Below are 14,475 nucleotides of genomic sequence, written 5' to 3'. Positions count from 1 at the left end.
TATTTGGAGTTTTTCAATAATAATTAGATAAAACAAATTAATGTGCATGGTAACACACATATACATTATATATATATATATATATATATATATATATATATATATATATATATATATATATATATATATATATATATATATATACACACACACATACACACATTTTTTGTTTTTACTGACCATTTCAACATTTATTCCTCCCTTCTGTCCTCCAGGCCAAACACTGTTTTACATGCCTGAACTTTAGAAACATACCGCCAGTACCCATTTCATGTTACTTCACATGGCAAACATTCACAACAAAAGGTGTATAAAGTGACATTATTAATATTAAAAATCTTTATTTTGGTTTGGTCAGAACAGGCAAGTTAATATCGGAGTCACAGGATCATATGCATAAACAAGGTACAACGATCTGGTAACTGAATAACTGCACACTAGTGTCAAACATTCAGCCATCTAAAGAAGGGAAAGTAGTATGTACAGTTTTGCAGAAGGATAAAATAAAATGGAGTTCAACAAAAACTACCAAAGAACTTTGTGATAAAACTGTTACTGGGCATAATTTCGCAGTCATACCCACACAGTACTATGAAAACATGGTAATGAAAAGACTAGATATCCCACTACACAGCAAAGGTTTAAGATATTAGCAGTTGTACAGACATCATTAATGTGAAGATTTTACAAAGTTATTTTTCCAATTTAGAATTATATTACATAACAATAAATGTTCACTTAAATGTCAATTTTAATTTGCAACTCTCAATGCAATCAACTTTTAAAATGACCAAGTTGGCAGAGGTATTGTATTAAGCAACAAGGAAAAACAAAACTTGGAAAGGCAAAATTATGACAAAATATACACTATTCTTGGACAGTATGAACTGTGAAATTAAATGACTTGGGATTTATAGAAAACAAAAATAAACACTTTTTTTTTTTTTTTTTTTTTTACAAAACAGATCCCTGTACATTTGCTCCAGAGTCCAAGCCGTTCTGAATGTGGCGGGAGCTCACAGTTCTGTTGCCTTTCACACTCCTGGGTTTCTCCTCCTGAGAGTCCTGATTGGAGTCTGTATCATTAGAGTGGTGAGTGAGAGAGTTCTCACTTCCAGTGGGTGAGTCTACACTTTCATACCCAGTACTAAGCTGGTTTAAGTAGCTTGACCCACCCCTACCAGTTCTCTCCTCTGAGTGGTTGGACAGCTTTCCCTCATTTACAGGTGACCCAGGGAAGTCTTCTTCTGCACTACTACCCTCCCTATAAAGCGCTGCAGAGCTGTGGCTTCTCTGATGGGCAGAACTACCATTGCTTGGTCCATTGGCCATACGACTGCAGTCCTTGCCTAGGGCCTCTCCCTCTTCTTTGGTCTCTGCTGAGGTCCTGTTAGCAGAAACTTGAGACTGTTGCTGAAGTGTAGAGAGTTGTTGACGGGATTCTTTAAGTTGCTGTTGAAGAACTAGGATAGTACTTTGCATGCCTTCAACCTCCTCATCCAGCTGAATGATGAAATCATTTAACTCTGTTGAATAAAATAAAAAACAAGACAAATTGAACATAAAAGTGTCATGGAAACATCAAAGACCCTGATTCCTGATTGAGCAGAAGATGACAAAGTAGCATAGTATTTAAAAAATGAATTATATAACCAACCATTGTTCGCTCAACCCAAAAATTATGGTACTTAAGTAGACTATTATATCCAATAGTCACTTTGCACAATACTATCATGTGGCCTGATTATTCAAATTGCAGTGTTTCTACCTTATTAAGTCATGATTTGAAGATACCTATGAAGAACAGTTGTGGAAATTTCTCAGCCATCAACCATTACATCAACTGAAATACTAAAAAAAAAAATAAATACAGAATACGTGACCTGTTTTGAGTACCTGGAATGGAGTTGAGAAAGAATGACAAACATTTTACAGCAGTAATACAGTGGGGAAAATAAGTATTTGATACACTAACGACTTTGCAAGTTTTCCCACATACAAAGAATGGAGAGGTCTGTAATTTTTATCGTGGGTACACTTCAACTGTGAGAGACAGAATCTAAAAAGGAAAAACAGAAAATCACATTGTATGATTTTTACATAATTTACACTTTACTGCATGACATAAGTATTTGATACAATAGAAAAACAGAACTTAATATTTGGCACAGAAACCTTTGTTTGCAATTACAGAGGTCAGACGTTTCCTGTAGTTATTGACCAAGTTTCAAAAAACACACTTGAGCCGGGATTTTGGCCCACTCCTCCATACACATCTTCTAGTTTTCAGGGCGGTCGCTGGACAACATTACGTTTCAGCTCCCTCCAAAGATTTTCTATTGGATTCAGGTCTGGAGACTGGCTAGACCACTCCAGGACCTTGAAATGCTTCTTATGAAGCCACTCCTTAGTTGGTTGCCCTGGCTGTGTATTTCAGGTCATTGTCATGCTGGAAGTCCCAGCCACAACCCATCTTCAATGCTCTTACTGAGGGAAAGAGGTTGTTGGCCAAAATCTCAGGATACATGATTAAGTCCATCCTTCAATACGGCGCAGTTGTCCTGTCCCCTTTGCAGAACAGCACCCCCAAAGTATGAGGTTTCCTCCACCATGCTTCACAGGTGGGACGGTGTTCTTAGGGTTGCACTCATCCTTTTTCTTCCTCCAAATGCAGCGAGTTCTATTTTGGTCTCATCTGACCTTATAACCTTCTCCCATGTCTCCTCTGGATCATCCAGATTATGGTCAGTGGCAAACTTCAAACAGGCCTGGACATGTTCTGGCATAAGCAGGGTGACCTTGAGTACCCTGCGGGATTTTAATCCAGGACGACGTAGTGTTTTACTAACGGTAATGTTTGAGACGGTCGTCCCAGCTCTCTTCGGGTCATTGACCAAGTCATCCCGTGTAGTTCTGGGCTGATTCCTGACCTCTCTGAGAATCATCCTTACCCCCACAAGTCGAGATCTTGCCTGGAGCCCCAGACCAAGGAAATTTGACAGTCATATTGTTTTTCTTCCATTTTCTAATAATTGCACCAACACTTGTTGCCTTCTCAACAAGCCTCTTGCCAATTTGTCCTGTAGCCCATCCCAGCCTTGTGCAGGTCTACAATTTTGTCCCTGATGTCCTTAGACAGCGCTTTGGTCTTTCTTGGCCATAGTGGAGAGGTTGGAGTGTGATTAAGTGTGTGGACAGGTAACGAGCTCAAACCGGTGTAATTAATACAGGTAATGAGTGCAAAGTAGGAGGACTTCTTAAAGAAAAACTAACAGGTCTGCGAGAGCCATGATTCTTTCTAGTTGGTAGGTGTTCAAATACTTATTTCATGTAATAAAATGCAATTTGTTAAACAAATCATTGTATGATTTGTAATTTTTAGATTGTGTCTTACAGGTGAAGTGTACCTACGATAAAAATTACAGACCTCTCCATTCTTTGTAGGTGAGAAAACTTGTAAAGTTGGCAGTGTATCAAATACTTATTTTCCCTACTATATATAAAATATATTAATTCTGCCTTCTTGGTATTCCTTTGCCTCTACTTTAGGTTTAGTAGAGGCAGAGAGCATGCACAAACAAGACGACTGAAAATTAAATGGCTATGCAGTGTGCAAAAAAAAAATTAATCAGAACATGATTTAGACAAAACAAAACAAAACTGGACTTTACACCATCTTTCCCTTAACTGTCTCAGTGGCCTTGTAAGTCTTTTACCAAGGTTAATTTCTTTTGAACAATTAGAAGAAAGTTACTACAGGCATACTAAGCATTGGAAAACACTGCATTGCCTTGCACAGGTAAACATACTAACAAAATGTATTCCCTTTACATACACAAAGACTAGTATAAGCTTAAAGTGGTTGGCCATTTTTGTTTTGGTGCTGGCCTAATCCATAGAATAGGCCATCAATATCTCATGATTGTAGGTGCAACACTTGACTCCCACGCTGATGAGTTGTTACCGATGCTGGTAGGGAGGTTTTGGATGATGCTGCTAAAACAGCAGCTCCATGCTTGCCTTGAAATGCAGATTCACCCCGTTTAATAGAGGGAGGATCTGCAGTACTCGGCCATGGCCACCGGTATGGAAAGGACGGAGCTGCCGTGTTTCAGCAGCATCTGAGAATTTCCAGACAGCGCTGGTAACAGCTGATCGGACGGAGGGTGGTGGGTGTCGCCTCCCCACTGATCAGATATTGATGGCCTTGTTCACAATTTTCTTCCAGTGTAAATGCAGCTTAAGGCAGTTCCCAGATATTTAATTTTTCATATTACCAAAACAATGGGTGTTGAGTTAAACAGATAAAATGTTAGTTATGGACCCTATTTGTAACCAAACCCTTACCATCCTGACTGCTTTTAAGTTCCTCACTATATTTCTTCTGCAAAGCCAACTCTGCCTCAAGTTGAGCAATACGACCCTGGGACAGCTGTCTTCCCAGCTCTTGATTTTCCTGGATAAGCATTCGACACTTCGCCATTAGTTTTTTACCTGTTTGGCTGAAAAGGCAAGAAGGGTTTTATTCATCAAAAGAGTATATTAACATTACAAATGAGATCTTACCATTAGTCAAGATTCGCTCTAAAAAACATTTCCCCACCAACATGAAAAAACTAACAACTTTTGCTGCTAATAGTTACCAAAGTGCTTCACTAGAGTTTGGAATTCTTCAGGTTTACTGACACATTAGAAAAACAAATTGGTCACACTTGCACCTCCCAAATAAAAGAACCAACTTGTCAAATGTATACAAGCATGTAAGTAATAACGATAAAATGTGCAATCAGATGACAATAGCCTTCTCCACAATAACCTTCCTTGTGTGATAAATGCCACATCACATAATATTTTATCATTCTGGCAATGAAACTTATTAAAATGCTTTATTGTTGTTTAGGCAACACTGACTGTCTTCCATCTAATCCAATATATTTGGATTTTCAACATTGCTTGATTAATTTCATTTTTATTAAATATTTACATTTTCTTTGCAAATACCTGGGTAAATAGACACTTAAAAGGGAATCTATGCGCAAGATTTTACCCCCCTATCTTTTACCCCGCCAATCTTTTTTATTTTTCCATTGACAAAGTCGTGTGGGGCTTGTTTATTTGCGGGACGAGTAGTAATTTTGAATGACCCCATCCATTTTATCATGTGATGTACTGGAAAGTGGGGGAAAAAAAATTACAAGTAGGGTGAAATAACGAAGAAAGCGCAATTTATTTATTTTTATTTACACTGTTCATTTTACAGTAAAAACGTCCATAGGATAGGTCGTCCATGTCTGATCAATGTCTGATTCCGCCCAGCTTCAGAGCAGTACTCAAGTTTTATTGACAAGAGCTTATAAGCAATTGACCTGTTCTCTAATCTAAGCAAAGAGCGGTAAATAAGAACTGAAGGACCAATACCCATCTCTGTTTTGGCTCTTTCCCATCAAAAATAATGTACTTTTTCCCATGCAGATGCATCATTTTGGTAGTGAAAAGAAATTCACTGTTGGTCATTTATACCAGCTCCTTTAGTCAGAGGGGCAGCTACCACCATCCTACATTTTAGAATACAAGTTGTTTAGAATTCAGACTGAAAATAAGAGGAAGGGGCCCTGTATATACATGGAGCATATGAACAACAAGACATGACTGTCACAGTATACAGTGGCATGTAAAAGTTTGGCACCCCTGGTCAAAATTACTGTTACTGTGAACAGATAAGCAAGTTGAAGATGCAATGATCGCTAAAAGGCATAAAGTTAAAGATGATACATTTCCTTTGTATTTTAGCCAAAAAATAAAAATTATAAATACAAAGGAAAATGGGCTGACGCAAAAGTCTGAGCACCCTTGGAGATGTGTGTGCTCAGATAACTTAGACCAGGGTTTCAGACTTTAATGAGCCTGTTAGGGTTATGGTTTGTTCACCATCATCGTTAGGAAAGGCCAGGTGATGCAAATTTCACAGCTTTATATAAAAACAAAAAAAAACAATCTCCTCTAACCTTGTGCCAAAAACAGAAGCAGTGGGTTCTAAGCAGCTGTGTAGCAATCTGAAAATGGGAATGGTGGAGGCCCACAAAGCAGGAGAAGACTATAAGAAGATAGCAAAGCGTTTTCAAGTTGCCCTTTCCTCAGTTCGAAATGTAATTAAGAAATGGCAGTTAACAAGAACAGTGGAGGTCAATATAAGGTCTGGAAGGCCAAGCAAATTTTCAGTGAGAGCGGCTCGTAGGTTTGCTAGACTGCAGAAAGATTTAGCAGACTCTGGAGTTGTGGTACATTGTTCTACTGTTCAGAGACACCTGCACAAATATGGCCTTCATGGAGTCAACAGAAGAAAACCTCTCCTGCGTCTTCAACATAAAATTCAGCATCAGAAGTATGCAAAAGAACATCTAAACAAGTATGAAAGATTTTGGAAACAAGTCCTGTGGACCGATGACGTTAAAACAGAACTCTTTGGCCATAATAATCAAAAGTACGTGTGGAGAAAATAGGCAACATAATTTCAGGAAAAGAACATCTCGCCAACCATTTAGCATGGGGGTGGATCAATCATGCTTTGGGGTTGTGATTCAATGAAATTTCAACAAAATTCTTGATGCAAACATAACACAGTCTGTATAAAAGCTGAAGTTGAAAAGAGGATGGCTTCTATATATGGATAATGATCCTAAACACGCATCAAAAACCACAATAGACTACCTCAAAAAGCGCAAGCTGAAGGTTTTACAACGGCCCTCAGTCCCCTGATTTGAACATCATTGAAAATCTGTGTCTAGACCTCAAAATAGCAGCACATGCAAGACGACCCAGGAATCTCACAGAACTAGAAGAATTTTCCAAGGAAGAATGGATGAAAATCCCTCAAACAAGAATTGAAAGACTCCCGTCTGGCTACAAAAAATGCTTACAAGCTGTGATACTTGCAAAAGGGGGTGCTACTAGGTACTAATCATGCAGGGTGCCCAAACTTTTGCATCAGACCATTTTTCTTTTTGGAATTTTTAAAATGTAAAAGATGAAAATATATATATATTTTGCCTAAAATACAAAAGAAAGGTGTCATCTTTAACTTTAAGCCATTTAGAGATCATTTCATCCTCAACTGGCTTAACTGTTCACAATAACAGTAATTTTGACCAGGGGTGTTCAAACTTTTACATGTCACTGTATTCAATTATATACAAGTAATTTCTAAATTATAAGTTATCAGGAAACGCTCCGACGTATATAATAATTTAGTCCAAAACACATTAAAAAAGTTTTCTTCTTTGATAACTCTGATCATATACCCTAGTAGGAACGAGGTGTATTCTCCCAAGTGCCTTCAATTTAGACAGTGGAAACTTGTTATAAAAATAAGCTTTCACTCTGGACGACAGGTAAATTTAAATCAGTAAATTAAGACAGTATTTCAATGCAACATTTTAACAATAGTACATTCCAGCAATCAACTATAATTTTTAGAAAAATACATAGACAACTCTTCAAGATTAATCTTTAGATATGACCTAATCAGAAAGGTTGTCTTAGAATGGCAGATCTTATCTTGATTTAGCAACTTTAACATTTTCTAGGCTATGTGGTCTCACACTGCTTCTACTGGTTAAACAGCATGAAAAGAAGCAATTTTGAAATTGACTTGATGTTTCTATCTGCTGTCATTCTCCTGCAATGACAGCTTTCATCTTTTATATAGTGTACAGCTCCTTTCTATAGAGATTGGCCTCCAGGGCCTGACCAGACCCAGCTAGAGTGCACAGTAGCTATATTCCAGGTGGGTGGGGAGTTAACTCTTAACATCCCAGTCAGCTTTCTCCAGCCCACTGATTTCTGTGCATCAGTTAGTTGCTCACCACCATCCTCATATTTGGTATCCCCATGACCGTACTGACCTGGAAAATCATGTTACCAGGTAATTTTTATAGTATAATTAATGCTGTTAAATAAAAAAACAAAAATACACATGCAGAATTGAGCCATTTTTGCCACACCAGAATTTTCTTCCCCCTTGGTTTACAGTACATCACATGATAAAATGAATGGTGCAATTTAAGAGAACAATTCGTGCCACAAAAAACAAGCCGGAACCCGTATGAAAAAGCACTGCATAAAGTGAACAGTGCACAACAGTGTCAAAACGATAGTGGTGTGCACATACTCAAACACTTAAAAAAAATTTAAAGAGTGGCATGCTCTTTTTCAGACGGTTGTGCTGGCGTCTAAAGCATGGACCTTGTTTAACGGTTCCATAACATCTGTGTTCGGCTATGCTTCCTATGTAGCGTAAACACTTTATCCACCATCATTTTGTACAGAAAATCCACATGTTTTTAAGTGCAGAATCACAGCATTTCTTCACTAAAAATAACAGCTGTGTCAGATTTACACTAAAATCACTTTAAAAAAAAACAAAAAAACAGCAATTGGCCACTGAGTATTTTAATGCAGACACCTGAGTAAAACATGCCGAAAAAATAAATAAATAATAATAATAATATATAAATATATATATATATATATATATATATATATATATATATATATATATATATATATATATATATATATATATATATATATATATATATTTGCTGCGGAACCGAATTTTCTGTGACAAAAATTCCTGCAACGAAGTCCGCAACATGTGCATTTACCTCAAGTCTGAGATGCACTTTGAAGTCATTCTTAACTTTGCGATTACCAGCATCTGCTGGCCAATGTGCCCCTAAGCTCATTTAAACCAACAAATTTTAAGCTCATTGAAATTAATGAATTTGGTGTCTGAAAAGTGTCATGTGCTTCGCCACATGTCTGAATGGAGTAGGCTTTCTGGCATAAGGTACACCATATCTCGTCATTAATTAGATGAGCTGTGACGTTAAGCCCGTTAAACCCATTTTGGCGGAGCTGAGCAAAAGTGGTGTGAAAACGCCAATAGTTGCAAACTATTTGTGTAAAAATTTTTCCACTTATCAAAGTTTTTTTACAGCAGAAATCTCGTGATAAGACTTTAACCCCTTTCCGACGTGGTCAGTAATAGTACGCACCACGTCGGAAAGGCCGTTTCAGCGAGGGCTCCGGCGCTGAGCCCGCACTGAACCGAGCACATGTCAGCTGATTATTACAGCTGACATGTGCCCGCAACAGCGGCGGGTGGAATCGCGATCCACCCGCGGCTGTTAACTAGCTAAATGCCGCTGTCAATCTCTGACAGCGGCATTTAATAGCGCCACCCCGGAAGTGCGTCACTTACCCCGCCCATCGGTGACCCCGTCACGTGATCGCGGGTCACTGATGGGTGGGCATGACAACCGTGGGGCTGCAGACCCCTGTGGTTGTCATGTAAAGATTGCTATGATCGCCACCTAGTGGTCGGTGCTCATAGCACAGGAGCCATTCTGCTACATAGAGGTGATCTGCTCATCACCTCTATGTAGCAGAGGCGATCGGATAGTTGCTGCTTCTAGTCTCCTATGGAGACAATAGAAGCAAGCATAAAGTGAAAAAAAAAGTTTAAAAAAAAAAAAGTTTGAATCACCCCCCTTTCGACCCATTCAAAATAAAATAAAAAATAAACCCCACATACACATATTTGGTATCGCAGCGTTCAGAATCGCCTGATAAATATATAAAAAAATTAATCCGATCGGTAAAAGGCGTACAGAGAAAAAAATTCCAAACGCCAGAATTACGTTTTTTGTCGCCGCAACATCGCAATTAAATGCAATAATGGGCGATCAAAACATCGTATCTACCCCAAAATGGTATCAATAAAAACGTCAGCCTGGCGCACAAAAAATAAGCCCTCACCCGGCCCCACATCCCGAAAAATGGAGACGCTAAGGGTCTCGGAAAATGGCGCCAGTTTTTTTTTTGCAAACTTTGGAATTTTTTTTCACCACCTAAATAAAGAACAACCTATACATGTTTGGTGTCTACTAACTCGTAATGACCTGGAGAATAATAATGGCAGGTCAGTTTTAATATTCAGTGAACGTTGAAAGATAAAGAAAAAACTGTGGAATTGCATTTTTTTTTTGCAATTTCAAAGCACTTGGAATTTTTTTTCCCATTTTCCAGTGTACAATATGGTAAAACTAGTAATGGTGTTTAAAAGTACAACTCGTCCCTCAAAAAATAAGCCCTCAAATGGCTATATTGCCCAAAAAATAAAAAAAGGCTATCGCTCTGGGAAGAAAAGGAGCAAAAAATGAAAACTCAAAAACGGAAAATGCTCGGGTCATGAAGGGGTTAATGAATCAAGGGCCAAGTTTTTAAAGAGAATCTGGCTCCATGTTTTGCTACCCCATCTGAGAGCAGCATGGTGTAGGGCAGAGACCCCAATTCCAGCAATATGTTGCTTATTGGACTGCATGCTGTCATTCTGTAAATGCTGAGCTCTGTACAACCCCGTCCACAGCACCGATTGGAAGATTTCTGCCTATGCATTGCGTACAAAGAAACTTGACACAATGGTGAAGGCGGGTTATACACAGCTCATGAATATGGAGGACTACATGGCAGCAGGTTTAATAGTGCTCTAGTGATAATCTCCTGCTAATAAAACTTCAATTTTACCAAAACTACAATAAGCAGCCTAGTATGTGACATATCGCTGGAATCATGGTCTTTATCTCTACATTATGCGGTTCAGAATAAGACTACAAAACCTGTTGACAAATTCTCCATTAAGGGTTTTTCACTTAAAAAAATATGAGCCTGAACACTAGTTAAAAAAAACATAAAATAATGAATACAAGTACTTTCCTTCCTCGGGTCCAGTGCAGCCTCTGTGTCAATGCTCTAGCCTGTTCACTGGTTGCAGTGTTGACATCATGACTATAGTACAGATAAGCACTGCAGCCAATCACTAAGCTTTGCTGATGTAGACAGCACAAGCTGGTAACATCAGTGATTGGCTACTTTGGTAGTGTGCACTGTAGTCACAATTTCACTGCTGCAGCCATAAACACATTGGTTCATTAAGTTTTTTTTTTTGTTGCAAGAAATCTTCTTAAAGTAGCAACATTTTTACGCAACACAAAAGTTATGCAAAAAATTTGCGTCTTTACATTTTCCACCTCAGTCCCAGACAACGGCAGTAAACTGTGCAGAGCACAGGCAGGACAATGCAGCGCCTGGCAGCAGCTTCAGCATCATTTTGGGCTGCTTACAGGTTACCTGTCATAAAACAACAAGCAGTTAGTACTCCGCTTTCTGCCGCTGCTCCAGTTTCTTGGATGCAGCGGTGACATGTCGACAGCTGAAATAGTCAGTGCATACAGACTGGAAAAGCAGTGAAAAGCTTGCACTGGACCCGGGGAGGGTGAGTTATATCGGCTTTTGTTATGTTTACATGACCAGCCAGGGGTTTTATAAAAGTGGAAAACCCTTACTAGTTTTCAGCATTTATTTGGGGAAAACCATACATTTAATTGTATCCAATCTAAGGAATGATTGTTGGCGTTAACCAGGCCGCCCTCCAGACTAAAGCTCTGGGCACAAACGCATTTTGCATATACACAAAGGTTCGGGCTCTATTTACCCAATGGAAACAGTAGGCCCACTGACATTAGCTGCCCCCCAACCCTTCCATACACCAGAACAGTTGGCTCAGCCAAGCGTTCCTGTGCTTTCTACAAGAGCCAGCTTATCTCCAGGTGAACAAAAGGATTGACGTTTGGAAATTAATTTATAAGGCCAGACCCTTCTTTTCCCAACTTCATCTGTGTGGGGAGAGTTTGGAGACCTCCATACACAGACTACCGACCAAGCTTAGTTTGATGTGTATGGGAGGGCCCCAAGAGTCTCTTTTTGGCCTCAGTCTCGAACAGCTCAGAGACATCCTGGATGTGGGGGAGGGTGTTAATAAGCTAGAGGTTCAAGTGAGGCAAAATTCTCCATTTATGCATCTGATTGATTGTTTTTAAGTACTTCATTCACAGGAGATTTATTAACCCGGGTAAATGACAACTAAGATCAGTAAATGAGAGCAGGACTAGCGGTGCAACGGGCTTGCTCTAAATGTAACTAAGAGTTCCACTTTACGGACAACAATCATATCATGAAAATACAGAGGAAATGAAAAACAAGGTATATTGGAAAGTTATAGAGATTTTCATTTATACAGCAAAAAAATGGTTGTGCACTACTGGACAACCTCTCTTGAATGTCCACAATGTGTAGATTAATTAAAGAAAACTTACCCTTCCCCACTCGGAGCAGTGTGTCCACCAGCAAACTTGTGACACACGGGAGCACTGCAGCCCATCAGCAGCTACTGATCGCCTGTGTCGTTTACTGTACTGACAAGTCAGGGAGGCAAGTATCCTTTTTCTGATTTTATCTTATTCAGCACTTTGGGACATTCAAAAGGCGTCAACTAAATATTTATTTCCAGTATGGAAGAATCAAGGAAAAAAATTTAAAAAGAAAATTGCATCAAAACCAGCCAATTTTTCTTTTCTATATTCATAAAAATGTTTACATGCAGAATCCCCTTTAAATAAAATTATGCCAAGTCCTCTGTGTTGTCTATATTACATAAAATGCCTTAGATGCTTTTTCATGTAGGGGCTGTTCTCCCTCATCCATCCCGATGTGCATGCTGTCACTTTGCTAAAATTACTGTTTTCTGAATGCTGAGCTCTGCATAACTCTGCCCACACCAACGATTGACAGCCTTCTGTGTACACTGTGCATAGGCAGAAAGCTACCAATCAGTGATGAGGGCGGGGTTATACAGAGCTCATGAATATGGACTACATGGCAGCAGGCTTATTAGTCCTCTAGTGATTATCTGCTCCTAATAAACCAGATTTTATCAAAACTACAGCAAGTGACATTGATGGAATCGGGATCTCTGCCCCTACGTTATGGTTGCGCTCAGATTAGGTGGCAAAAACCTAGTGACAGAGTTAGTATCTGTAAAGTAAAAACTTTGTAAGATTATGAAAATTGGGTAATACAGTTAGTACAGACCTCTATATCAATCAGTCAAAGCATTAGGGAGGATTCTCACGCTGCAGATTTTGTTGCTACATTTTCTGTGACTGACCCCTGTTATTCATCCGAGTCGGCTTGCTTGGGATGCAAGCACATGTTTTTCATAAACTAAATCTTCAGCATGTGAATCCACATCCTAAATATTCCTAAAACAATTCCTTAAGTTTGTGTTTGTAAATGCTACAACTTCAAGAGTTTGGGCATGGAGGAAATCTACAATTGACCTAGCACAGAGAAATTAAAAGGGTAGTTCTGCCTACCCACCCACCAGATGTTAGATGGGCGAGTCCTACCACACCACTGATTGGCAGGAACGTCAGGTCGCACATACTCTCTACTGCTCTCATCATGGCAAGTACCTGAGCCCAGTGATTGTTGTAGAGATTCAGTTGCTAGTCTACTATTGGAGCCTGCGGAGGCAGTAACGGAAAGACAACATTGGCTGATAAAAATAACACTCATCTTTAAACAAGTATTAACTACCTGCCTGTGTATACGCTGCTGATTACTACTGGCTCAGATCAGTCACAGACCGCTCCTGCTGGGGATTCTGCAGCTTCCGCTGACGTCACGTCGACAGAGCAGCTGCTTCTCTTCTCGTGAGCTGTGTACGGGGCGCGACTGCCGATGTCTTGCCGACTGACAGCTGCCTCCCTGTTGCATAACTTGAAGAGCTGTTCTGTTGAGGTGAAACAGCAGAATTGCGGGCAGGAGGTCTGTGATCACCAAGTCTGGTAGGTAAGCCTCCAGCCCCCCATTGTTTGCAGCACAGCACACGGTTTAGTGGCTGCTGCTGAGAACTGTAGCTTTACCAGATCCAACTGAATAGGAGCTCTGGTCAGTATCAAATTAGTGAACAAGCATTATTACACTTTCTTTTGTGATTACCACCTCCCCAATACCAGAGATACAAAATGGCAAAGTGACAGGAAGATTTAACCCCTTTCTCAACCTCTCTTTACCTTTCTTGTTTTAACCTTATTTTGACTACTTGTGGAGATTGTTGATTTGTATTTCTAGGCATCTATAGTATCTCCATAATCCTGACCTCAATCACTGTTTGTTACAATTTGTTTTGGGGCTATTTTCTCATTTTTAACACCCCTCAACATAAACCATTAAAATATAATTATGTACACCCATCTCTCTTGGGATATAGATTAGACAATTGCCGCAAACAAACCAGAATATGGTTCATCCAAACAATCTTACACGTTTTTAAACTCTGATCTTGAGTTTACACATTATGCTCATACAAGTTATTACAAATTACCACGACGTAGCTGTCTAATCATATTTAATGCTTTTCAGCATGCCAGTATCCAATAGTGGTGCTGAACCCTGCTGTACAATAGAGAACAATCACAGGGAAAACCACCATTAGACGCCAGTGTCAATAGTGACCTTAGCTTCTCAGTGGTTAGATATAGACTATAGACTGACAGCCTGGGGCTTAAAGAG

At 39.3% G+C, this 14,475-nt stretch overlaps 1 protein-coding gene across 3 annotated transcripts in view; it reads right to left on the bottom strand.

Annotated features, from left to right (window-relative positions):
• Positions 1–321: 321 nt before the first annotated feature.
• The window catches only part of WTAP (WT1 associated protein), a 63,436-nt gene continuing 49,282 nt past the window's right edge, over positions 322–14,475 (bottom strand). For all 3 annotated transcript variants that reach the window (XM_073672757.1, XM_073672756.1, XM_073672758.1), the window contains 2 exons: positions 4,348–4,502; positions 322–1,526 (listed from right to left, as the gene is read on the bottom strand). In XM_073672757.1, the coding sequence (XP_073528858.1) occupies positions 955–1,526; positions 4,348–4,502 (727 nt within the window). In that variant the 3' untranslated portion in view covers positions 322–954. The remainder of the gene's footprint in view (positions 1,527–4,347; positions 4,503–14,475) is intronic.

This window comes from Phyllobates terribilis, unplaced genomic scaffold (genome assembly GCF_046119375.1).
Source record: "Phyllobates terribilis strain yellow unplaced genomic scaffold, ASM4611937v1 Scaffold_3__8_contigs__length_932513732, whole genome shotgun sequence".
Lineage (NCBI taxonomy): Eukaryota > Metazoa > Chordata > Amphibia > Anura > Dendrobatidae > Phyllobates > Phyllobates terribilis.
The sequence above is the reverse complement of the archived record's forward strand: the minus strand, read 5'-3'. Positions and strand labels throughout refer to the sequence as shown.